At 37.6% G+C, this 27,928-nt stretch overlaps 2 protein-coding genes across 2 annotated transcripts in view; one reads left to right on the forward strand and one right to left on the reverse strand.

Annotated features, from left to right (window-relative positions):
* Positions 1-27,928, reverse strand: part of LOC134654496 (uncharacterized) — a 397,768-nt gene that overhangs the window by 297,303 nt on the left and 72,537 nt on the right. The window lies entirely within an intron of this gene.
* On the forward strand, positions 6,136-7,344 carry LOC134654715 (lipase 3-like). The gene has a single exon (XM_063510190.1). It carries the CDS (start codon positions 6,136-6,138, stop codon positions 7,342-7,344), a length of 1,209 nt encoding a protein of 402 aa, XP_063366260.1.

A 27,928-nucleotide genomic window follows, 5' to 3' on the forward strand; every position in this document is an offset into this window, starting at 1 on the left:
TAACTTTACAAAACGCGTATCTCGACAAAGTCATAATGTAGAAAATTGTTAACAATCAAATGAATGATTCGAATTTAAATAGGTACGTCACGTGTAGAGCTTCCAATACCGGGATCCCGGTATTTCGGGATCCCGGGATCCCGTCTTATTAAACGCATTTTTCAATACCGGTATTTTTAAAGGCAATACCGGAATCCCGGTATTTAAAAAATGAGGGAAATTCTCAGTATAAACATTATATTCGGCTGTATCAAAAAGCTTACTAAACGTCAGACGCATCTAGAGTTGACCAAGAAAAGTCTGCAACGATTTTGATAGCACGCACAGTGCAAGTGTTATATTAAACGTCAAACTTCTATGAAATTATGACGTACAAATAACACTTGCACTGCGTACTGCGTATGCTATCAAAATCGTTGCAGACTTTACTTGGTCTAACTCTAACTGGTCTCTAGCCCGCATTTTATTATTCAAACAAGATCGTTGCCTAATGCGTCAGATAAATATTTGGTGGTTGGTGGTGGATGAATCCTGATGTTATGTGAGTGATGAATATGATGATAGTGACATTAACATTAACATAATTAGTTCTTATAATTTTATCAAAAAATAAAACGAAAGAGCAAGGATAACTGTAATAATGGCAAATTATTTTTGACGGAAATTTGAAAAAAATGTTGTCTGGTTGGTTAAGTTGAACTACAAATGTGACTGGTGAGGTGAAGTCAACAAATTGGATAAAATTATTGCCAACCTGGAGTGTGAAATAAAATTATTGCAGATGGCGGCATTGATTGTTTATTGTTGTAATGGCTTTTAGGACATTCTGGTATTCAGTGAGCCTTTCTAATTCCCCTTTTTAATAAAACTATATATTTTTAAGCGATTCATATCCAATACCGGGATCCCGGGATCCCGGTATTGATGAAGACACTTTCGGTATTAATACCGGTATTGTGAGAAGTCCGGTATTTGGAAGCCCTAGTCACGTGTGACATGAACAGACAAGGAAAACAAGATTAAATGTATTGTTTCTCTTTCTTCTTTCAATGGAACCCTTTTACAGTTTCTGTTCCTAAAAGGAGGTCAGTGGTTAACACTAAACTCAAAACGCTATCTTAAAAAAAACTTGATGGGTCAATGACCTATCCCAGTAAAGTGAGGTAGTGTGCGTGAAGTGCGCTTGTGTGTGAAATGGGGTAAATTGACAGAATCTGAAAATTTACCCACCGCTACCGTCACCTTAAGTATTACAGTCCCGCCGTAGGCACAGACCTCTAACCAGAGAGCTACTTTCCAGTTTCTGATTGGACTGTACCATTGCATTGGAAATTATGCATTGTCATAGAACCATTATTATACCTACTTGAAAATGGGACTTAATTGCGTATAAGTTTTAAACAAGACCAAGTACGGGTATAGTTCATAATTATGTCAACTTAGTTGCTAAATAAAGCCAGAGGGCCTACCGCGAACCACGTTCGACGAGTTGCCTCCCTGTCACACTTACGTGCGAATTTACAAGAGCGACAGAGAGGCAATACGTCGAACGTGGTTCGCGGTAGGCCCTCTGTCTTTCTTCGAGACCACGGGGACAATGCTGTCCTCGAAACGTCGAATATAATTTTAAAATGTATTTAAATGCGGTTAAAAGATGAATCACGCTAGACCGGGGCAGGGCCGGGCCGGAGCTTCCGGCGCTTAGTTTTCTATGGAAGCACCACGTGATCACCGATTAGCCGTCATAGAAAATGACATGTCGGACGCCTAGGTCCGGGCACGGCCCGGTCTAGCGTGAGTCATGGTCAACAGTAAAGTTTAAACTATTGCTATTATACCATTAAGCGGAACCAAAGAAAAGTATAGGTACCAAATTTGGCCATGGTAACTAAATAATTGAGTAGGTACTTAGTAGATGATTGTCTAAAGAACTTCAGTGGATGATAAGAGTATCGTCACGAGACCACACTCCAGTGGCGGCGCGTCCATAAAAGCCGATTCCCACCGGCTTGCCTGTTTTTGGATGTTTGAGCAGAGTTGTAAAGGAAATATGTAAGCAAAATTAGCCCCGGCTTGCCTATGGATATGTTTGACGCACCGCCACTGCCACACTCTAACATTATATGACCCTAGCCAAAGCCCGTATGACGCATGATGAACGGGCAGACTGACATTCATGAAACTAGCGTAGAAACCGAAAGGGACGCCATAAAACACGACTAGTTTCTAATTGTTTTTAGTAGGCTTTAAAGCTTGTGACACACGGTGCAGTTAAATCCATACTAATATTATAAATGCGAAAGTGTGTCTGTCTGTCTGTCTGTTACTTCTTCACGCTAAAACCGCCGAACCGATTTAGTTGAGATTTTTTTATCCCAGAAATCATCCATTAAGGGGGTGAAAAGGGGGGTGGAAGTTTGTATAGGGAATCGATAAAAAAGCACATTGGATAAAAAATAAGCTACCCAAATTACTAACTCCTCGCAGATGAAGTCGCGGGTAAAAGCTAGTGTAAGATAACGGTGTAGTTGTTTATTTAATTTTATTTATTTTTATTTAGATAAATCACGATTATATAAAATTAGACATAAAAGCATCGTTAAACCAGATTGGTTTGACTCGATACTCCATTCCGCAGCACCTATTTACTTAAATAAGTAGACACATCTAATTTGTAAACAACAAAATGATTACAACAATCATTAAGTGAGCGTATCTGCTAGTCATCATTATCATTACATAGTATAAAATAAAGTCACTTCCCTGTCTGTCTGTCTGTATGTATGCGTAGATCTTTAAAACTACGCAACGGATTTTTTTAATAGATAGAGTGATTCAAGAGAAAGATTTATGTATAATTTGTTAACCCGTGCGAAGCCGGGGCGGGTCGCTAGTATAATATAAAGTAAGAATCATACTGGTGGATCAGTGAGCTGTAAACCTCGCGACACAGGCAGACTGCCTATTTCAGGTCTATCCGTCTGTATGTCCCGACACAAAGTATTAATGTCGACCCGCATTGCACCACCCACAAGGCTACCTTTGGGCAGACACGTACGAAGCCACCGATTTACGTCCCCTAAACTCCTTACCATTGCAAAAACAACACTAGGCTCATAAAAATAAGAACGCGCCTTGATTTCCTGAGGTGTTGCTGCTATTGTGGCCCTAGTACTGATTGTTGCTCCACAATAGGGCGTATTGTTATTAAAGGAGGCGTTTCGGAATCTATTATTTATTGTGTTTTTTGTGCTCTCAGGACGTAAATAACGTATTACTGGCCTGTCATGTTGTACTAGAAAACGTTTATATAGCCATCTATATAAACGTTTATAGATTCCGAAACGCCTAATTTCAACATGGGTTGATCAGGTATTCAACCTCGTTCAGATAATAGCTGTTTCCGCTTTTCAGGGATTCATGATAACAATATTGTTGATACTGAAGTCCATTTGTAAGTGCTAACAATCAAGGCAGAAGAAGGTAATCAAATAACGGTTGGTTTAGGGAGTTAATTCCAAAGAAAATCAGTTTTAAATGTGGATTTTCTTTTTTTTTTAAACAAGAATGAAAGAAAAATCTGGATTACTTATTGATAAAAATGAGTGACATTTGCCGCCGCACCGCATTACTGTCTGACGTTTAGGTATTCCGCCGCTAATTTCATCAAGAAACTTGACATATACTGTAACTGTAACGGAAACAAAGACGCCGCAAGTAATGCAGCTCCAGTTTACAATCCTTAATTATTCTTTATAATAATTTACCTTAAAATTTAAATAATTAAAAATACGCCTACTGATGTAATATTAAACTAGAATTTTATCACACTTGCAAGTAAAGGGTCACGTAGGAATGTTCAAGATGCAGAACGTAAAGAGCAAATAAAATCTCTTTTCGGGAATTACTGGAAATTTCATGGGAAAATTCCCGTTCAGATTATTACTCAAATTGTCTTACTACTAGCTTTTGCCCGCGACTTCGTCTGTGTGGAGTTAGTAATTTGCGTAGCTTATTTTTACCCAATCTGCTTTATAACGATTCCCTATATAAACTTCCACCGCCTTAAAGGGAGATTTTTGGGATATAAATTACCCTATGTCCTTTCCCGGGACTCAAACTATCTCCATACCAAATTTCAACTAAATCGCTTCAGCGGTTATTGATTTCCCATACAAATTTCCACCCCCCTTTTCACCCCCTTAAGAGGTGAGTTCTGAGATAAAAAGTATCCTATGTCCTTTCCCGGGACTCAAACTATCTTCATACCAAATTTCAACTAAATCGGTTCAGCGGTTTAAGCGTGAAGAGGTAACAGACAGACAGACAGACACACTTTCGCATTTATAATATTAATATAGTATGGATTAGTATGGATTTAGGTCACTCATTGTCGTCTTTTTCAAATGCATGACATAGACAACAAAATACAAAACAAGTCGTAAGAAAACTACGAGGGGCGTTCAAAATATTCTCGGTATTGATATCTTACAACCTCTTCTAAAATTTCTTTCGTTACTGGCCGCTAAGGTTTATTCATTGACATTAAAAAAAAGTATAATTCGAACCGAGATGTTCTTTTGTTTTTCTGCAATTGCTGAACAAACATGAACATCATGTGGGAATTGACAATGTTAACTAAATTAGAACATCGATGCGTGATAAAATTCTTGACAAAACAGGGTAAAAATCAAAAAACCATAAAAGAGGAAATGGATTGTGTTTACCGTGAGTCTGCTCCTTCTTTATCTACCATTTAAAAGTGGTCAAGCGAGTTTAAACGTGGAAGGGAGAGTGTTGAAGACGACCCTAGACCTGGCCGGCCTGTAGTAGCTACTTCACAAGAAAATATTGATAAAGTGGAAAAACTTATATTGGAAGATGGTCGAGTGAAGGTAAAATCTATAGCACAAGTAACCAATCTCTCTATTGGTACCGTACATGATATTATCCATGACCATCTTAATATGTCAAAAGTAAGTGCAAGATGGGTTCCGCGAATGCTGACTCGGCTTCAAAAAGACATGCGTGTAGCTTGTTGTTCCGATTTTATTGACCTGTGCGGTGAAAATCCTGATGAGGTGCTGCAAAGAATAGTTACTGGAGATGAAACCTGGGTTCATCATTATGACCCAGAGAGTAAACAAGAGTCCATGCAGTGGCACATTAAGGGTTCAGCTCATCCCAAGAAGTTCAAGGTCATCCCTTCAGCTGGCAAGGTCATGGCCACGATATTTTGGGATTGTGAAGGAGTATTACTGATCGATTATAAAGAAAAAGGTGTAAATATCACAGGACAGTACTACGCTAACATTCTACGTCAATTAAAGGATGCAATCAAAGAAAAGAGGGGAGGAAAGTTAACCAAAGGTGTTATGCTTCTGCATGACAACGCCCCGTCCATACTGCTCATATTGCCAAGGCAGCTATTGTTGAATGTGGGTTTAAAACTGTTACTCACCCACCGTATAGTCCGGACTTAGCCCCCAGCGACTTCTTTTTGTTCCCCAATCTTAAAAAGGATCTGCGTGGAAATAAATTTTCCGATGATGAAGCATTGAAGGCGGCAGTGGAGGAGCATTTTTACACCAAAGATAAAAAATATTTTTATGCAGGATTAAAAAAAATAATTGATCGATATTTTAAGTGTATGAACATAGGGGGGGAGTATATTGAAAAATAAAAATATCAAACTTTTCGTACTTGTTTGTTTTCATTCTCATACCGAGAATATTTTGAACACCCCTCGTAAATGTAAGAATGTTTGAAATAGTGCAGAAAAATACCGAGAAAATTACATGGGAATTTTGCAATTTTTGAAAATTCTCTTTGGCACATTGCTAAACCCTCATCAGCATCGATAATTCATCCAAAAATCATGTACCTATAGCTATGGGAGTTTGCGAAGTACACAGCTCATAAAGCCACTAGAGTAATGTTCGGAATGTTATTATACAAATACGAATTTAATTTATTACTATTTTAATATCAGAATTACATTTCTTTTCAAGTACCACTTGTATACATAATAATATGTTATCATAAAGAAATTATATAAGCCCTTTATTTCAAGATTCGTCATCAGTAGCAAATATGAACCGGGGCATACTTAGCGGGTTAGTGTTAGTGCTCTTGATGTTCATATCAGAGGCTTTAGCAGGCCTAAATGTCGTCAGCGCGATAGCAAACCTAACATCACGACCGCTACAGAAATCTCTTGCCCAATTAAAGGATTTCATCGAACTTGCAGCTGAAAATGGATACATTGCCGAAGCACACGAAGTAGTAACCGAAGATGGGTACATACTGAAAATGTTTAGAATACCTCCTAGAAACAATTGCACGAAAAAAGTACCAATACTGGTAATGCATGGTCTCCTCCAAGGGGCCGAGGCCTTTTTAGACGCGGGACCAGAAGCGCCCGGATACGTGTTTGCTCAAGAGTGCTACGACTCGTGGTTTGGCAACGTTCGCGGCAACTACCACTCCCGGAGGCACATGACATTGAATCCGGATAAAGACTTGAAATTTTGGCAGTTCTCAGTCGACGAAATAGGGAAATATGACATTCCGGCTATGGTCGACTATGTACTTAAAGCAACAGCAATGGAACAGTTGATTTATGTAGGTTATTCTCAAGGAGGCCTGACTTATTTTGTCATGAACTCCGAGAGACCTGAATATGCCAAAAAAATTAAACTTTTCCTCGGGTTAGCGCCGGGTTCGAGACAATATAACACCCGTTCACAAACGATAAGAGTAGCAGTAAACATTGTAAATTCCTTAAGAGTCCGCCTAGAAGCAGTAGGAATCTGGGAAATCTTATCTCAAGGTTTTCCTATCCAAGGAGCACTGAATACGTTGTGCTCTATTGAGTTACTGTCAGCAATTGTTTGTGGTTTGGGCATAACTTTAGTGGATTCACCTCATCCAGGCTCTGTTACGCCTGAAATTCAAACAAGATTAGTCCAGCACGCTCCGGCCGGGTCTTCTATTCAGAACTTAGCCTGGTACGGACAATCTATTCATAGTCTCAAATTCAGCAAGTTCGATTTTGGACGCCTGAAGAATTTGCAGCTTTATGGAACTAGTACACCGCCGAAATACAATATTGGAGCGTCGAAATCACCGGCTGTAATATTTCATGGTGATGGAGACCACGCTGTTGATACGAAAGACGTAGATTGGGCTGTTAAACAACTGCCAAAAGTGTTAGAATTCTATGTTGTGAAAAATCCACAGTGGAATCATTTAGATATGTGCTACAGTCGCTACTGGAAACACGATATATTTGTTCCAATGCGGAAATATTTAAATCAGTACGACGGCATTGATAATAGTTAATTTTAACAAATGAAGGGTCCACGGAAAGAACATGTCTAGTCACACTAGTGTCATTTTGAGTAATCGCGGTTTTAAAATTTGGAACAATGTCAAAACGTATGGTAATTCCGTGACCAGGTATTATTTAACTAAAAATAAAGTTGTGTTACATTTATTATACAGTGGTAGCAAAAGATATAACTAATAGTTCATTAAAAGCTCTTCATTTTGAGATAAAAATCTCATTTTCCGAAAAATGTGACTAGACATGTTCTTTCCGTGGATTCTTCAAATATAAAATACAATGACCACCTTTCACTACTACCAAACACCTTATTTAATGTACCTAAATTAAACAAAACATGTAGTTATTTCAATAACAGTTTTTTATCCTAGGTCTAGTTCTATCTATGAAAAGAGGAATAGAACTGTATGCATGTGGCTGTAGCATAATTTATTTTTTTATTAAATTATGATAAATAATGATTTTAATTTATTTGTGTGATATTGTATATATAGCGGCAAATTTGAAAAATATAGGCGCGAAGTGATATCGTCCCATAGAAAATTTGAATTTCGCGCCTTTTTTTACTGACAAGATTTGGTTGAGCAAGTATATATTTAACGGACAACAGATTACCCGTAGGTAATAAAGAATATTATATCATATTGCAAAAATGCAGTCTGTGTTGACGCCCTCAGGGTTTTAATAATCGGTTATCGACTTTAAATATATATTTTTGGTACAAACGCGATGCATAGAGAGTAACATTTAATCTTATATGCGTGTAAAGCGTTATCCGCAAACATCGGATCTTTATCTGTACTTAAGTCTGTAACGTTTGTAAACCATTGAACTATTATTACCGTAAAATGGGGTGAGTAGGGGCAAAACTGACATTCAAATCTCGATAACATTTTATTTTTACATATGCAAACTGAATGGCGTATAGACACCATTTAACACTTATTATAGAATAAGTGTTCTGGACGAACACTAGTTATTTAGTCGATAAAACCGCGACCGGCGAACGAGGTTCGGCGGGTTACCTACTATAGCTCCATTTTAAATTGGAATACATTATTTTTGTAGCAGTCGCGTTAAAATCCCATTTCACCCCCCATTTATCCCTTCTCTCCCCATTCATAACCCAATTCTCCCCGCGAACCCTACTCACCCCATTTTACAGTACTAACCTATAGAACCGGTACAGAAAACCAGTATTTTCCGCCAAGAGTTGCTGTCGTTTTGACAACAATTAAACCATAGAAGCGGAGCGTGAATCTCGCGACCTAAACGCGTAAGCGCCATGAATTTATGTCGCTTACGACGTTTTGGTCACGTGGTACAGGTTGCGATTGCGATAATTTCATTGTTTAGTATGGCTTCTCTATAGTAATAATAATTTAAGAGGGAAGAATATAGTTTGTCAAAGGACTGTCTCATTTCAAACATAGACAGAGAGAAGAACACACATAAACAAACATAGAAGAGAGGTTTTTTTGTTCCTATTTACTGACAAATTGGTTTGACCAACTATAGCTTTGCGATCCTAACGAAATAACGGTACCTACTTTTTATATGAAGCTCCTTGCTTTGCTTTTTATATGAACAATGAAAAAAAATGACAGTAGAAAAAGGCGGCAAATTTGAAAAATGTAGGCGCGAAGGGATATCGTCCCATAGAAAATTTGAATTTCGCGCCTTTTTTAGTGACAAGATTTGGTTGACCAGCTATATATCGCCGTAGACCCGTTTGTGTAATTAAATATGAAGCTCCTTTTCGGGAGAAAACGGTTTCCACTAATTAAATCCTAACAGATCACTTTGATTTTGATGTCGATCGCTTTAGCATATTATAGGTTTCGCTTTTTTTTGTATTGCAAATTTTGAGAAAAGGAAAATCTACAAGTATGTAAGTAAACTGGTTTTTCATTGTGTCAATAACATAGGTACTAAAAAACCGGACAAGTGCAAGTCGGACTCGCGCACCGAGGATTCCGTACTTTTTAGTACCTATTTGTTGTTATAGCGGCAACAGAAATACATCATCTGTGAAAATTTAAACTGTTTAGCTATCACGGTTCATGAGATACAGCCTGGTGACAGACAGACAGACGGAGAGACAGACAGGGCAGTGGAGTCTTAGTAATAGGATCCCGTTTACCCTTTGGGTACAGAACCCTAAAAATCATGGTGGAAAATATTTAGAAGTGGAAAAACGTTTTCACTTTTTGTATGAACGATGACGTGCGTACTTTCCTCTTATTGTTTTATACAGCTGGCAGCTGTCAGCTGCTAACCACCTGCGCACTTGCAAAAACCGAATTTCGCAAATTGCGTGCATTTTTCTCTGTTACTCTAATTACGCCTTCATTGGAGTAAAAGTGAAAAATTTTGCTAAATTCGATTTTCGCGGTAGCCCCTCTGTATTGGATAGTCGCGTAGGATTTGTTATCGTTTCGTACCTTCTTGTTGTTGTTGTTATTGTGTGGCTCGTGTGTACCGACTGGTTGACGCACACACACAGCTGGTTACACACGTTGTTTGTAGTATTGTGTTTTTGTGGCGTCTAGACGTGAGCCGGTTTGGATACGGCCTGATAAGCGCGACGTACCGTAAAATCAGGTAATTTTAGTCCACAACTTGCAACTATGGTTCAAATTCAAGTTTCATTAAAATATGTACAATTATTATTAAATTATGTTGAGTATATTATAGCGTTCTAAAAAACTTCGTGAGACCTCGGTTGACCCTAGGGCTGGCTCATTCCTAGGTCAAAGAATAGGCATAGCCATCCAGTGGGGTAATGTAGCCAGCCTCATGGGCACCCTTACGCAGGGCACAGACTTGGGGGACCTTTCATAGGTGCGTATTTTTTTTCTGTTGTTTAATTTTTAAGCACTTTTATTTTAATGTTAGTACCTATAATTTTATAAGTTTTATATAGTTTAGTTTTAATATTAGTTAATAAATAAACGGCTGTAGTATAAAAGTAGGTACAATATAATAATTAATATTATGTAGGTATCGAAGCTCCAAAATAAATGTAACGAGTACAAACAACGGGTTGCACTCAGGGAGTGCCGGCAGAAGTGAAAACTCAATGACTAGTGCAAAATGCACTATGTATAAATTGAGGTTAACCCCATCTAGCGCTAGCGTTAAGTACTTGAAACCCCTAAGCACATTACTGTTAGTACACGAGTTATATTAATATCAGTTAGAGCGAAACTCACTAGATGGCATTTAAATCAATAAAGAAAAACTCAATGACATTACATGTAACAGTTTTTCATGTAATGTCATTGAGTTTTTCTTTATTGATTTAAATGCCATCTAAATGAGTGGCCATCTAAATCTTACGGTCACGTGATCGTCTTACGCTGTCTCGAGTTTAACATTTTTTCCCCACCTCAAAAAGTGCACAGCGCCGCTAAAGAAGATTTCACTTCAACTGGATCATAGTTGTACTTTAGGACTATAGTTACGCTAGTTTACGGTATTAAATAGATAGATAAGGGTCATTCTCAAAGAGGGCGATTTTTGGGGTTCGGGCAGAATATCTTTAAATATGTACTTATCTACATTATTGACGTAAGTACTACTAATTTTTTCGGAGTTAGAATTCGTAGGTAGAACTAAATCATTTGATTACAACTGCAACTTTTACCTAACATTGAGCACTTTATTATTGTTGTAGATTGATTAATTTACACTTTTGTTACAACAATTAAATTTGATGATAATTTGAAGTTACTTATCTCACTCTATTTTTGCGATCCCCATCGTGCTATGTTATAATTAGTTGTCAAACTTTTGCGATGAAATATCAAAATGGGTTTTGGAGACCCTTTCGTTTTGCTCCAATGACACCGGGACACTATTGGGTCCAAAGAAAAAAAAACAGAAAATAGTTATTTTCGATACAAGTGCGAAAAAGAGGAAATTGGAAACGAGTGGGGATAAATTAAAACACGACCGAAGGGAATGTTTTAAATCGACACGAATTGCTAATTACCTGTTCGCACGTGTATCTAACAACGTTTTACAGTACATATGGCACTTTAAAGTTTCCACATACGCACGAAAAGTGCTATTTTACGTACTAGTGCGGAAAAGTAGCCCCATATGTACTGTAAAATGTTTTAATGTTCGTGTTTTAATTTATCACCACTCGTTTCGAATTTCCTCTTTTTCTCACTTGTATCGAAAATAACTATTTTATGGGAAGTACCCTAAAACTAAAAGTGCCTAATACCGCTCTAAAACAAATCGTACATAACAACCAATTTTATTAAAATCTACAGTATTCAACAATTTGACGATTCGTGACACTTTTCCATTATTTGTTCCATTTGACTTTCAAGAAATCTCATTCCTATTGTACCTTTTCACGAGGCGACTATTCCAAAGCCGAGCCAAACTAAATCACTAAGCCATTTCCGTTGTTATTGAAATACCAGATTTGTACCAGCGATTTCCGAGATACCATTTCGTATATATCATACACATAACCGGGAATCGAACGCGGCAACGTTCAGAATTGCATTTAAGTTCGGCCCAAGTACAGAATTTTATTTGTCCAAACTACAACTTTAAAAGTGCAGTCAGCGTAGCTGTTTTTACGTTGGGACAAGACTCATTTTTCAAGTTTCTGGGTTGGATAGTTGGTGGGATGCCGGAATACATTTTTGCATAGTCGTTTCGATCAGAAAATGTATTGGTGCAGTTGTCCAGGTGTAAGTCGTTGCTTACATAACAAGTTCTCTGCTTAAAGGTATCTAGGATTCAGTTATTGGAATGCCATTTGGGTTTAAAAATACTTTAAGAAACAAGAAGTAAAATTTAATAATCGTTAGAAATAATACTCCCGTGTTGAACCCATGACACGGAGGGTTCCGCACCATCAACAAAAATTAGAGCAAAACAAGCAAAAAAAACGGTCACCCATCCAAGTACTGACCCCGCCCGACGTTGCTTAACTTCGGTCAAAAATCACGCTTGTCGTATGGGAGCCCCACTTAAATCTTTATTTTATTCTGTTTTTAGTATTTGTGGTTATAGCGGCAACAGAAATACATCATCTGTGAAAATTACAACTGCTATCACGGTTCGTGAGATACAGCCTGGTGACAGACGGACGGACGGACGGACGGACGGACAGAGGAGTCTTAGTAATAGGGTCCCGTTTTTACCCTTTGGGTACGGAACCCTAAAAAAAGGGAACGTTTGCAAAATACGCCATTATAGTTCTTACTAAAGCTGACGAAATTTAGCTACTCATTCTCAAGTATAAACTAAATATCTAAATACCGCCAAAACCAACGATACAAATTTTCTGAATTTTTGGCCATTTAATCTATAAACATATCTCAAAAAGAAAAAACTCTTATGATACCGATACGACTATTTGTTTAGGCGGGAGCTATCACAACTCCGCCATTTTGAAAAATTTTCAAAAACCGGATCGACAAAAAATTTTTATTTAGTCATAGAATTCGGTCACAAAATTTCACGAAAATCGGTTAAGAATTGCGACCTGTAGAGGAGAACATCCGGACATACAAAAGCAAAATGGCCGAGTCAAAACGTAGACCTTCGCTACGCTTCGGTCAATAAAGCTTAGATATTAATGAAAAGTGGAAAAATTCGCTATCTAAAGAAACAATCAAGAAATGTAATGCTCTTACGGTAGATGTCGCTAGGCTACTGATGTGCCTAAGGAAACTTTCCAAAATAGCGAAATGTTTCGGAAATTTAACGAAAGAAAAATTCGGAAAATTTCTTACATTTTTGTATGAGAATTGAAACTTTCCAATTTTAAATTTATATTCCCCATATTTCCTAGTGAAAGTTTCATAAAATTTCCGAGAATTTATAGAATTTTATGGAAACTTTCCGCAACTTGCACATCTGTAGGCGCATATGAGTGATTTTGTAGAAATATTCGCTGTCATCAAGTGAAATCTCGGTAGCTCAGTTGGCAGAGCGATGGGCTAGTGATCTAGATTTGCGAGTTCGAGTCTCGCCCTAGATAGTAAAATTTCCCACTTTTCATTTATTTCTAAGCTTTGAATTCCTGCCCCTAATATTTTCATAATTTCGATTACAAAGGCACAGCATTTTCCTTAACAATAAAAGGGTTTTAAAATCCGATTTGGATTCGGAAAGTAAATCTTCAAAAACAACTTTGAAACTTCATTTAGTTAGGATTTTTATAGGTCAGCTCCGTATCGTATTCATTTAGCTTGCGCAAGCGGCCATTTTTGGGGAGCGTATATGGCACTTTTTTGCCGAGATTAGTGCGACGGTGTCCGTCACTATTTCGGCCAGTTCGGCTTAAGTGAGCGGTTCGTAGGCCGGTAGCCCTACAAATTGTGTTTATATTAGTTTATTAACTTTACAACAGTTTAACGAATATATATCACCATAGACTCACACTCAATGATGTCTATGGTGATTCGTTATCTTAAATAATGCTACAATAATACATACTGCTTCATTATAGGAAGCATCTGGCCTAAATGACAAAATATTTTATATTACTTAGTTGTGATTGACTTTTTAAAATTGTGTATCCCAACGTCGAATAAATACCTGTTCAAACACGAGAAAGTCGGAAATTTGCGATTTTTGAAAAGTATTTATGATTTTATAATGACTTTTAAACGCACTCGGGCCATATCCGTAATATCAATCAATCGTTTATTGCACCATGGTAAAAACAAGAGTTGTTACAACAGTTATACCAGTACCTGATGGACCCTAAAAGTCAATGACTGATTATGACAAACAATATCCGTCTTGCAATTTTTGTTATAGTTAGGTACTTAAGTATTTTTATTCGTTATATTTTTGTCCCGGTTTGTATGGACAAGCGGAAATAAATCACGATAGCTGAAGCGAAACACACGAAGCTACTTTTACAAAAACCAAATCACTGCCCGAGGAAAAAAAAACCGGCCAAGTGCGAGTCGGACTCGCGTTCCAAGGGTTCCGTACATTACACAATTTTTAACAATGTATATTTTATGTGAAACGTGAGTGAAATGTCTATAAAAAACCCGTAGGGGTCGGATCAAAAACTAAGTAATTAAGTCCGACTCACCCTTGACTGCACATTTCTAATAGGATTTCCTGTCATCTACCTATAGGTAAAGAACTATTTTGTGCATTGCTTTCTAAATTTTAGCCCCGGTAGTTTCGGAGATAAAGAGAGGGGAATGGTCATTTTTTGCCTATTTTCTTGAATAACTCCTAAACTATTTATCTTAAAATTATAAAATTTCTTTTCATATGTAACACGATATAGGTACCTACCTATATCGTGTTACCCTGAAACCGTGAAACCCTATTAGAAATGTGCAGTTTATTTTTTAATTTGCTCATTTACCCCCCAAAACTGGCCTCCATATTTAAAATTCATTTTACATGTCCGTCTTTGGGTCACAAACTTACATATGTGTGCCAAATTTCAACTTAATTGATCTAGTAGTTTCGGAGAAAATAGGCCGTGACAGACGGACAGACGGACGGACAGACAGACGCACGAGTGATCCTATAAGGGTTCCGTTTTTTCCTTTTGAGGTACGGAACCCTAAAAAAGGACGCAGGTCCCGTCATTTCTACATCTCTAGGATCTAGGCTAGGCCTTTATAAATATTCTATATTTATATTTATATTTATTGTGAATTCTAAGAATCAAGTTGATAAATGAAGGGCTTATGACGGGCGTTTCAGACTTATTATTGCTTATACAGTGTGTAAATCCAATACGGGCGTATATTTAAACGGTGGTTAGCATAGGACCTAAGAAGTATATTGAGATAGATTTTGTTTAGAAATACAATAAAAATTTTAACCATACAAAATAATTCGGCCCGCAATGTAATACACCACACAAGTTACGGGATACGAGCTTTTTAAAGTAACTGTCAACGCTTGTTGGCACTTACAATGTCATGTCATCTTATGATTCTTAATGTTTGCAGTACATTGCTGCTCGGTACATGTGAAAAAAAAGTACCGGGTCATAATATTAAGTGTAACTTAAAAAGACTTCTTAAATAATGATTAGACGGGTACATTCTACACATTCTACGGGTACAATTTATTGCCCGTATTGGACTTACACACTGTATAAGCAAGATTGTTGGGTTTCACAGGCCACAATAACCCACAGGCATTGAAGTAAGCTTCACAGGTATGCAAAACCTTTTCTTGTACGCCGAGGCTGAGTTTTTGGTAAATGGGGCACGTAGACTACAATAATATAGCACTTTACGTGATTTATTTACCATGTTTAGACGAAATTACGGGGAATATAACTGAGTACTAATATTGGGTAAGGATTGCTTTGGATTCGAAATATTGAATTTTTGAGAACTAATGTAAGATATACCGTAAAATGGGGTGAGTAGGGTCAAACTTAAATTCAAACCTCGATAACATTTTATTTTAACATATGAAAACTGAATGGTGTATATAATAAGTTCCGGACGTTTGTATTTTAGTTTTTATTTTATTTTGGATAGTTCCAGTTCATAACTTTGACCATAAAGAGGAAAACCCACCTCACCCCGTAGTGCCTCGTATTTGGGGTGAGAGGGGTTTTCATACAAAGGTGATTTTGAAAGATTGTTGGATCGATTTTTTTTATTATGCGTATTACTATAGCTCCATTTTAAATTGGAATACATTATTTTTCTAGCAGTAGCCTTAAAATCCCTTCTCACCCCCCTCTCAAACCTTCTCTCCCCATTCATAACCCACCTCTCCCCGCGAAACCTACTCACCCCGTTTTACGGTATAATTTTATATTACCTACCAATACGCCAATCAAAAAGATCCAAGATTTTTTCCAAGAATTAATTCCCAGCAAGCTGGAAATCGATTTTGCTCAATCCCAAGAGGCGTGCATAAACTTTAAAATCCTTGGAAGATACATTTTTCCTTGGTTGAAAGAAAAATACTAGCTGGGTACCTAAATGAGAAGGTGCCATACAATAACGTTTTCAAAAGGCTGAAGGTTAATCGTTTTTAGAGCATCTACCGTAGACGCTTGAGAGCCTCATTTTGTAGTCCCTCGAGGAAACCTTATAAATAAATAAATAAAATAAAAAAACAACGGGTTGCACTCCGGGAGTGCCGACAGAAGTGAAAACTCAATGACTAATAGTCCAAAATGACTGCAGCACTATGTATAATTGACCCATCCTCCTTTCTATTGAAAAACTTCAGTTCCGAAATTGCTGGTCAGTGAGCTTGTTTAAAATTCGAAATTCAAATTTGTAGCGTTAATTGTTTAAAATTCGAATAGAAATTGTAAAGTTACCTTGCAGACCTCGCATCTAAATATATTTGGTCATGATGATATTTTGAGTTTTATTCACCAGTAAGTGAGTTCACTTTTATTAGCGATTTCATCATGTAGCTTTATTGAATTATATGTGAGTGATATAAAGTTAGAATGTAACTGTGAGATCCTTGTATTTCAGTCCGTACAAGATTAGAACCTTTTTCATGTAATGTCATTGAGTTTTTCTTTATTGATTTAAATGCCATCTAAATGAGTGGCCATCTAAATCTTACGGTCACGTGATCGCCTTACGCTGTCTCGAGTTTATCATTTTTCCCCACCTCAAAAAGTGCCCAGCGCCGCTAAAGAAGTTTTCACTTCAATAAAATTTGTTTATTTCAGACCATGAGATACTTACATAAAAACACTTATAAAAACACTTATAAGGAAGGTCATTCCACAAAGCATTCACGAGAGGCATTTGTTTATCATTATTTCCCTAAGGCCAATCCAATACACTTAATACTATCCATCGTACCTCTACCCTTACTTAAGAGCCTCATTCTATTTTGACATACAGCCTGAACTATTACGATGGTAATGAAACGGCGGGTCGGCGGTGATACACTGCCTGCTAAAGCTGGCTACAGACAATCCTGCCGCTTCGGGGACGGTTTGCGTTTCGGGATTACTCTACACAAGTGTTGCGGGTGTCCATGGGCGGCGGTAATCGCTTACTATCAGGTGATCCGTCTGCTCGTTTGTCTCCTATATCATTAAAAAAAAGCGGCCAAGTGCGAGTCGGACTCGCTCATGAAGGGTTCCGTATTTAGGCGATTTATGACGTATAAAAAAAAACTACTTGATCTCGGTCAAACCAATTTTCGGTGGAAGTTTACATGGTAATGTACATCATATATTTTTTTTAGTTTTATCATTCTCTTATTTTAGAAGTTAGGGGGGGGGGGACACACATTTTACCACTTTGGAAGTGTCTCTCGCGCAAACTATACAGTTTAGAAAAAAATGATATTAGAAACCTCAATATCATTTTTGAAGACCTATCCATAGATACCCCACACGTATGGGTTTGATGAAAAAAAAAATTTTGAGTTTCAGTTCAAAGTATGGGGAACCCCAAAAATTTATTGTTTTTTTTCTATTTTTGTGTGAAAATCTTAATGCGGTTCACAGAATACATCTACTTACCAAGTTTCAACAGTATAGTTCTTATAGTTTCGGAGAAAAGTGGCTGTGACATACGGCCGGACAGACAGACGGACAGACGGACAGACAGACAGACAGACAGACAGACATGACGAATCTATAAGGGTTCCGTTTTTTGCCATTTGGCTACGGAACCCTAAAAACGGGTTGCACTCCGGGAGTGCCGACAGAAGCGAAAACTCAATGACTAGTCCAAAATGTCCGCAGCACTATGTATAATTGATCCATCCTCCTTTCTATTGAAAAACTTTAGTTCCGAAATTGCTGGTCGCTGGTTGCTGGTGAGCTTGTTTAAAATTCGAAATTCAAATTTGTAGCGTTAATTGTTTAAAATTCGAATAAAAATTGTGAAGTTACCTTGCAGAGCTCGCATCTAAATATGGTCATGATATTTTGAGTTTAATTCACCAGTACTAGAGTTCACTTTTATTAGCGATTTCATCAAGATGTAGCTTTATTGATCGCCTTACGGTCACGTGATCACCTTACGCTGTCTCGAGTTTATCATTTTTTACCCACTTCAAAAAGTGCTCAGCGCCGCTAAAGAAGTTTTCACTTCAAAAAACGATCCTGACTGCTTTCGTCTGCGTCTGCGAACGACCGCGAAAATATGAAACCCTAACGGCATTATTCATAAACGCACCACAAGCTTCAGATAGCTTTTATCCAGGGGTCGGCAAGTAAGTCAATCGTAGTAGAAATCACCAATTTTAGGATTATTAAAATGTAAAAATGTATATCCTAGATTGCAATGCCGTATTAAAATAATTAGTTATTGGGAAAGAAGTGACTGAAGAAGGAATAAACTTTAAATGTCGATTCTTTGTTTACAGGTAGGTATTGTTATTAATAGTACGAGTAGATACAATGTTGGTTAAAATAAAAACTCGTAACATTAAAAATATATCTTTGTTTAAAGAGCAACACATGAAGTTATCTTTATTCTAATTAAAGTTGAATCATCTTTTTTGTATGTATGTCAGTAGCCAGCCTAAACCTAACGCCTGCTAAAGATCTATGCCGTCTGATTAACTAATAGTATACAAAAGGGAGGAAACGGAAACAAAACTCTGTGTTTGAGACCATAAATATTAGAACGGTAGTACGCCTCTTGGGTGCAAGAACTTGACTGTATGATTTGTAGTTTATTAATGAATTAATGTTACCTTTATGGGTCAAAAACGTTCAGAAAAACCGGTGTTTTTTCTATGGGCATTACAAAAGTTAATTAGGATTCATTTTTCTAGGACTTTCATCATAATACAAATTTAAAGAAGTAGAAGTTTAATAACTAGAAGAAGAAGTAGAAGTAGAAGTTTAATAACTTCAACTTCTTGCATGCCGATAATCATAAAAGTACGAATATTAAGATTTAACGTCCGTCTCTTATCCTTAACTGATACTAAAAAAGGTTTAAGACTTTTATTTATTTTCAAACAAATACACAATAAATTGTGCTTAAAATCACAGAATAAAAAAAAAAAAATTATGAAATTCATAATGCGGTTAGAAAGTTAACTTATACCTACTACATAAACTAAAAATAAATTAAAAACATTTGTCCACCTTAACTTACGACTAATTATTACAAAATAGTTTATGGTTACACCCAGACTAATTGTACCTACTTATCAAATAGATTCCATTTTTCGTTCTAATAAATATTTTAACTAAACCTATTATATACCATTGTCGCTACGTAATCGATTGCCAGTTGACGTGCAAAGCGGGTTTAAAAATACTACCCAAGCGTTTCCGTGTTCAAAGTTATGCGTATAAAATACTAGCAGCCTTGGACGAATAACGAACAGGACTTGTAATTTACGCAATGTCTGATTTGATTATGCTCTGGAGTTATAATGCGAGCTTGCGAAAATTATACTATAGTTACATTGAGTCCCGAAGGCCTTTGAAAATCGTTACAAATATTTTTTGTTGCAGTGACGTCGACAGTGGCAAATATACAAAAACTTTTAATTAAACTGAAGAAATTGGTTAAAAAAGAAACTAAAATAATAAATTGTAGTTCAAAATGAGTTCAAATAACTAAAATAACGACTGCGGTAGTAAGAAGACAAAAATTCATAAACTATACACCATGAGTCACGGACAGTGTCAATATTGACATATACGCTAACGTCTACGTAATTTACTTTCTATACATCTCGCTCGTACTCGCATAGTGCGAGCGAGATGCATAGAAAGTAAACGTTCTCGATAGCATTTATGTCAGTGCCAAACTGGTGGTAGCCACACTGTAGTAGGTAATATAATATACATTATGCCAGACATGCAGGCAATATTGGACACCATCGCGAGCACGGACTTCTGGCCGAAGGGTGTGATATTTCGGCGGTTCCGTGGGAATCTGCCGAATCCTACACCAGAACTAGTGACACCGCAACAGAAAACTGCATCACAAAAATGTTTTTTTTAGTATTTAAGGTTTTTACTATTGTATATGTGTTAGTTTGTAAGGTATCTATGGGCTTTAGTTGCCTGAAAATAGATGATTTGATTTGATAAATATTATACATTTAAAACGCGCCAAGCACGCGCTAAGCGCGACGAGCTGAATACGCGCCAGCCTGCTCCCATTCACTACCACTACGTGGCTGGTGTCCTCACCTGCCCTCAATGTGCGCGGGGGTTCACCACGAAGATCGGCTACGTCAGCCATCTTTGGGCGCACGAGCGCCGCGCCGAGCAAACTAGGACTCGAAGTGGTCGCCATGGCCGAAATCGGCCGGAAGGATCATCACCATCACATTTAAAACATAAATTTGGGTATTAGACTGACTTCGATTTCGGTTACTTTGTTTTCCTTTTGTGGCTTCATTCTTATTTTATCTGTATACAATAAATAATGTCTGATCTGAAGTATGTACGACTAAAAACAAAAAAGATTAAAATGGGCGCTCTACTCCATGTAAGTAAGTACGAAGCTAGGCATATAATACAACCCTATTTAGTCGTAATAAAATAACACTATCGGAATGGAATTTCACGTGTGACTGCAAACCCAGGGCCGGTACCATTTGTTTGCAAGGACGTGTGGAATTAACTATAAAAATTGGTAGGTATAAAGCGGCCCTAAGTCGTACACGTTTGGTCACGGTTCCGTAAAGGCTCATTTAGACGGCGCAGAATAAATAATAGTACTGGGTACAGAAGATTCACTCTAACAAAACGCGTCTATTACGACAGATATGACCGCTAAGTGGCGCAAGCCTTTCCGTAGCGGTGCGCGGCAACTAATATGGCTAGACACCAGAATTGGTGTGGGCTGCATGTACTTGTAGCGACGCGACGAAATCGCGGAGTGAGCCACGCCTGACGGCGCGAGAAATTTTATGCGTGTTTCATTACATTGCGGTATTTGATCGGTCGGCTGAATTGAATGTAACCTCAATAGTCTGCAATGCAACTAAAAACGCATGCGAGTTCGCGCACCATAAGCCGTAACTGAAGTGAAAATCTGAGACTAAGCGAAATGAGGTTTTAGGTTAAACTAGAGACGCTGAGACATAGACTAGGAATCCTCTAGACGGAGTTTAGAGGAATTATTTCATGAAACCGATGCTGCCAAAAATACGGGGTGAGGGGGGACGAGGTGAGCGAATCCCGTGCCGTGATTGGTCCGTTCAAAGACACGGACCAATCACGGCACGGGATTCTCACACTTTGACTCGAAGATGGAGTAAAACTACCGTATATAGTGGCAGAGGGGGTAGAGTTACTATGCTCAGTCTAGAGGATGTCTTGTCTATGCGCTGAGAACGCTGTAAAGGGTTCGAAACGTTGGGATGTAGTATAAATTCAATATACGCGATATAATCCATTTTAATAGTTTTATTTCAACTAGAGACTTTAATTTGATGTATCTTAAATATTTTATCTAAAACCAATATGCATGTACGATTGTCATATTGGTTAGACCCCAGCCCTAGTAGCACGGTCGCATTTTTATCGTTTATCACCATGCCTGTCACGTTTTAACAAGTATGTAAGTGCGAAAGTGACGGGCATAGTGATAGTCGATAAAAATGGAACCGTGCTGAGCCCGCGGAACCCTAAAACAAAGTAAATAAATCGCTACGTAACGCTAAATGTTTCGTGCGCCCGAGGTTATCAAAATCAATGCAAACGCAAAGCTTTTTGCCGATACAGCTGATGGTGTGACCTTTCGACCGTTCGGCCAAACAAAGGCACCCTGAAGGCCTACCGCGAACCACGTTCGACGTGTCGCCTCTCTGTCGCACTTGTAAATTCGTACGCAAGTGTGACATCACGTCGCACGTGGTTCGCGGTAGGCCCTCTGACTCTTTGTATTGATAGTTTTCGCACGGCGTTTGGCAAAATGTTTAGTCACTACTTCGAAACCAAGGAGCGGTTACATGACTTTTAAAATCATAATTTATTACCGATCCTTGGGTACAAGAAAATTGAAAATGGTCAAATGGTGGTGAAATTAAGTCGATATGTTATTAATATCACTAATAGTTGGGAGACAATAAAAAAACATACAAAAATTATGCGCGTTTTTCCAGAGACAAGACCTAGCTAGATCGATTTTTCGCCCCTGAAAACCCCCGTATAGCAAATGTCATCGATCGTTAGAGCAGTTTCCGAGATCCCTGAAATATAGGTATATATACACGTACATACAAGAATTGCTCGTTAGGGTAAATATCTGGGCGAACGAGCTTTGCTCGGAAAACATATAAAAACTCAAAAACGCGCGTTTTCCCAGAGATAAGACCTAGCTAGATCGATTTTTTGCCCCCAAAAACCCCTTTATAGCTATTTCATCGAAATAGTTTGAGCTGTTTCCGAGATCCCCGAAATATAATATAAATAAATATACAAGAATTGCTCGTTGAAAGGTATTACATTAGATACGATTATTAATAGTCACTATAGACGATGTCAAAAAAAAAAGATTGAGTCGGATAAATCTTGGATATAAACTTACTCATTTTCTGAGCAATTGATTCAAGTACGTCCTTAGTTCTAATGCAAGCTCGACTAAAGTAAAGTAGATAGATATGTAGCTGCTCATATTATTCACCCGAAACTGTGGTAGTGAGCTACGTTAAAATTTTAATCTCGAGTCCAAAATATTTGCATATATTTACATAGATATTTCCAACTACACTCCACTTTTGATATTTTTAGCGGATAGAATAATATTATAGCAAACTTTAATGTTTGCCCAGTCGATGATCAAAATAACGGTCCGTTGATTTTTACGTATTTATTTAATATATCATAAGTTTCGTAGACAAAAAAAAAAGTAGGTATTGTATTATGGTTTGTTCATTTATATTTTCTAGGTACTTACATATGGCGTTATTCATAAACGGCTGCTAACTTAATCAGTTGATTATCGTCGTTTCTCCCTATCTGTCGTTATGCCATAGAGAGGGACAAACGATGATCATCAGCTGATTAACTTAGCAGACGTTTATGAATAATTCCGTTAATTGTTTTCTGAACACGATGCCGAACCTCTCTTCCAGACAAACTTAAAATATCCTAGTGCTTTGATATATTTATAGATGAAAAAAAAAACTTTTTCTTAATTTCAAAAAAATCACATAATTATATAACACAGTTCTCCCCACACACCAGTAACATATCAACACGGATATTAAACACCGTTGCAGAACTTTAAGAGCCAACAGGAGTGGTCATTTATCCATACAAATGTACTCGACTGTTTCCTCCGTGGGTTTTGAAGCTAGAGCAATGATTTTTTCAACACAGATTAATATTGTCAATATCTGTGTCAGACCGTTTTGCTTTTTTTGATATTTTATGTTTTTTAAGGCGCTAGAGCCCCTCAAAAAATGCCCAAAATGGCCTAATTGACTATGCCGCAATGAGAGGCGTGGTATTCAAAACTGATATCAATTAGCCAAAAAAGCAAAACGGTCCGACACAGATAATTTCATAATCATTTAGATTTCCAATATTGGTTACGATTGGTTAAGTTTTGGAGGAGGAAACAGTCGAGTACGAAACCTCGATTTTTGAGATTTTTACGCAGGATTTTTCGCCTTGTCCTTATCGCACTAGTTTTAGGAGCCGCTTCCGTTAGCGAGACGGGTATATTTACCTAAACTATTTAAATCTCAGCTCCTGTTTCGTCTTAAAGATCTCTTCACGCAGAAAAATGGCGGCCATTAAATAAAGCGCGGCCGTCTATCCTCACGCGGGCGCGGGGGGGGGGGGGGCAAAAGAAGTGTGCGGGAATTTCTCAACCGAGAGCGTTCCCAGTGTTTGTAGATTTCTATGTGTAAATATTGTTTATCGTAACCTCAATGATAATAATTTATCACATTTATCTCTAAAACCTAATATTTATCACTAAAAATAGTATTTATTCTCTCTCTCTCTCTATCTCTCTTCTTTTTAGCCTCTTTCAATCTTTGATATGTAGGCCTCCTTAAATTTTTGCAATTCTGTTCTGTTTTGTGTAAAAATAGTAAAAATAACCACATCACTAAAAATGTACCTATCACTAACGTGTACTAAAAATCAGCTTGCAGCATTAATTAGAAAACGCGTAAATTAATTGAAGAGAGTTAAGTCGAGAAAAGATAGTACAGTCAGCAGCAGAAGTTGCTAAGCGGGCGAGGTGTTCAAAATTGCCTTAACACGCTTCTATTTCTCTTAACAAGAAAGTCGCGTCAAAAACACCTGGTGCTGACTCTACCTAAAAAGAGAACAATTGTCATCAAAATGCGCAAAAGTTTTAAAAAGTGCTTTAGTTGTATTAACCTGACACGATTTTGCACAAGTGCGAAAAATTGGCACTTTCAGCATACAGTGTACTCGTAGTTCATCTCGTTGGCACTTATATGTATAATACACGAGTATTAAACATATAAGTGCCAGAAATACGAATTGCTACAAATAAAGTCAATATCAAACCATCACCAGATTTTTAAATGGCGAATACGGTTCTTATACACTACACTCACTCGTACTACAGTGATACTGCCGTATTCGAACTTCAAGATATTCACAAGAGACGACACGTACTAGATCCATTCTAGACACGTTATAGTTTAGATTTCAACTAGTTCTCTTTTGCATCGCAATTCGAGCAACCAATGTCACTTTTACGATAGATCGTGTTAGATATCTATTAGATATGAATTAGATCTCTAAGTAATCTTGTGGAAATCAAGAGTATCTCCAGAATCGCGGAAATGTCAAATTTGACAGGTTAGATCTTAAACATATCGTTAATATCGTTATCGTATCTTGGCGATGTCTAAAAGATATCTAATAGATGTCTATTACAAAATCCGAATCGGGCCCATACTAGAAGTAGTTGAGACGCACGCGTGCTCGTAGCCGTAGCTTCAATTCTCGTAGCGACGGCTACGCCACGTAGCGCTACGGGAAGCGTTGCACACGCTACGAGAAATGGAATGTTCATTTCCTTTCGATTTATAATGATTTAGAATTTTCAAATGTATAGTTGCAATATTGCTTTCGCATATTCGACAAGCGGCAATATATGGTAGTACTTATATTTTGAGTTTGTGTGTGTGAAAAAGCGCTGGTAGCCTAGCGGTAAGAGCGTGCGACTTGCAATCCGGAGGTCGCGGGTTCGAACCCCGGCTCGTACCAATGAGTTTTTCGCAACTTATGTACGAAATATCATTTGATATTTACCAGTCGCTTTTCGGTGAAGGAAAACATCGCGAGGAAACCGGACTAATCCCAATACGGGCCTAGTTTACCCTCTGGGTTGGAAGGTCAGACGGCAGACGCTTTCGTAAAAAGTAGTGCCCACGCCAATTACTGGGATTAGTTGCCAAGCGGACCCCAGGCTCCCATGAGCCGTGGCAAAATGCCGGGACAACGCGAGGAAGATGATGAACATCTATACAAATAACATTGTATTTATGTCACTTTATCAATAGGTTTAAATAAAACAGACAAAAAAAATAGTTATGTACCAAGGCAAACTTATCCCTAAAAGGGATCTCTCCCATCTAACCTTAATAAATACTATGCTTCTGGTATTAGAAGAGGATGTAAATTCGAAAAAAAATTGTAAATGATATTATAATGATATAAAAAATAAACGAATTTACTCTACGCGACAACGCCATCCACTTTTAAAATATGGAAACAAAGTTTTCGGGGAAAGCCATTTTTTGCAGTAGTTTTTAGTAATTTCCAAGCGAGTTCCTCTAAATCCAGTTAAAATTTTATTTGTAAGCTATTATTTTAAAACCACCAATTAAAAGTTTAAAATTCTGGTTATCGCGATCGTGTATATTTTTCTTCAAATCGCGAATTCATGCAGCAAGTCATATGTAGTTTCATTTTACCTAATCAATCCTTACTATTTTGTGGTCCCTCCCTCCCTTTCTAATGGATACAGTCAGAAAAAGACGGGTAGTCAATCTCGTGCTAATACCCATTTTATCCTCGATTAACTTGCTATATGCCTCGTTGCACTATCTGCTGCTATTTCGAACTAGATTTCCTGTAACATATATAATATGAATATTACACGAAACTCGTAACCTAACCTCTCTATCACTCTTGCATATTCGAGCGACAAAGAGGCAGATAGCTGAGTTTCGATTTCGCGTTTCACAGTAGGCCCTTTGTAAACAAACCGCCTTGACGTATCAATGTCATATTTTATCGTGTGTGTAAACTTGTCAAAAAACAGTTTAAGGCACAGTATGTATTGTATAAGTTACTCTATGGCAGCGGTTCTTAATCTTTTTTTTGACGGAACCCTTTTGGAAAGCGAAATACTTGATGGAACCCTACAATACGGTGGCGGCATAGTAAAAATTTTCGAGGCGACTAAAGCATAGTGTTCTAAATTCTTGCGGAACCCCTGCAGGGGTGTCGCGGAACCCTAGGGTTCCGCGGAACACACTTAGAGTATGGTTGCTCTATGGTATACAAAAGGCGCTAGTGCTGCACTCTGGCGGCAGAACATTGCAGTAATAGGTACTACCTATTCGTAACACTATGTGAAAACTTGACAACATGGAGCTAACATAAAGACTCAAACAGCGTACATCATCAAATATCATATTTCCCGCTACACATTTGAATTTAGAACATTTTATTTCTCTTTTTACATTTCTCCCGTCGCTTTAGACAGCGCCAGATCCAAAATGTCACTTTGACATGTACAGTCTATTGCAGTCTGTAGAAAGTTTAATGTTATAATATACTAACTCCTTCTGGTTCGAGCGCCATCTTGATAGTTAGCCTCGTGATTAATAGGCTACATGACTAATTTTCATTTATGATCAAATATCTATATGGGACCCATTGCATTAAAGTAACACAAAAGTCAGAAATTGTAGTCAAAGGCCGACAGTCGCACTTCACTCGCGAAACGCCCTAAACAAAACGAGAAGGGAACGTGACGTCAAGGTCTCTGGGAGCCCATCTTGTAGTATGGACAAAACAAGAAAATTGCGTTTTGTCGGTGAAATATTGCGTTTATGTATATAGTTGCTATACAATATTTTTTTGGATGAAATGTAAGGAATCGAATGGTACCCTTACTTTTATCGTTTTTGGAAGTTAAACTTTCAGGTCCTGTATTTTTGTAATTTTTCAATATTTTATTTTAATATCCACAATATTGTGATAAATTGCTCGTTAGCTATCTATTATACTCTTGGAGGATACAACTATACGGAGTAGCCATTAACAAGCTTTCCCCTCTGTCGAAAATAGGCGGCCAACGGTCATACACAATGTATGGACTGACGTTTATCTGACATGGCTATTTTACGTTACGCATACATTTGACGTTCCCCTCCCCCGCAAAAATCGGCAGACTGTTTTGTACAGAAAATTACAGACAAGGCGTCTCCGTTTGATTATATCCTCTAAGATTATACTAGATTTTGTTATGAAATTCAACATGTGTCATCAACCCTATTCCTTTGTTTTTTGCTCATTAATATTGTTAAAATTGTATACTTTTTTGTATGCTCTATTTTCTCAATTATTCCTTTTGTGTATCTTTGTGTTTTAATATGTTGCTTTGTGTGTTATCTGTCGTGGCA

The sequence above is a fragment of the Cydia amplana genome, chromosome 15 (genome assembly GCF_948474715.1).
Source record: "Cydia amplana chromosome 15, ilCydAmpl1.1, whole genome shotgun sequence".
NCBI classification, from domain to species: domain Eukaryota; kingdom Metazoa; phylum Arthropoda; class Insecta; order Lepidoptera; family Tortricidae; genus Cydia; species Cydia amplana.

Coding starts and splice junctions, on each gene's coding strand:
- LOC134654715 (XM_063510190.1), top strand. CDS start 6,136: ATGTTCATATCAGAGGCTTTAGCAGGCCTAAATGTCGTCAGCGCGATA.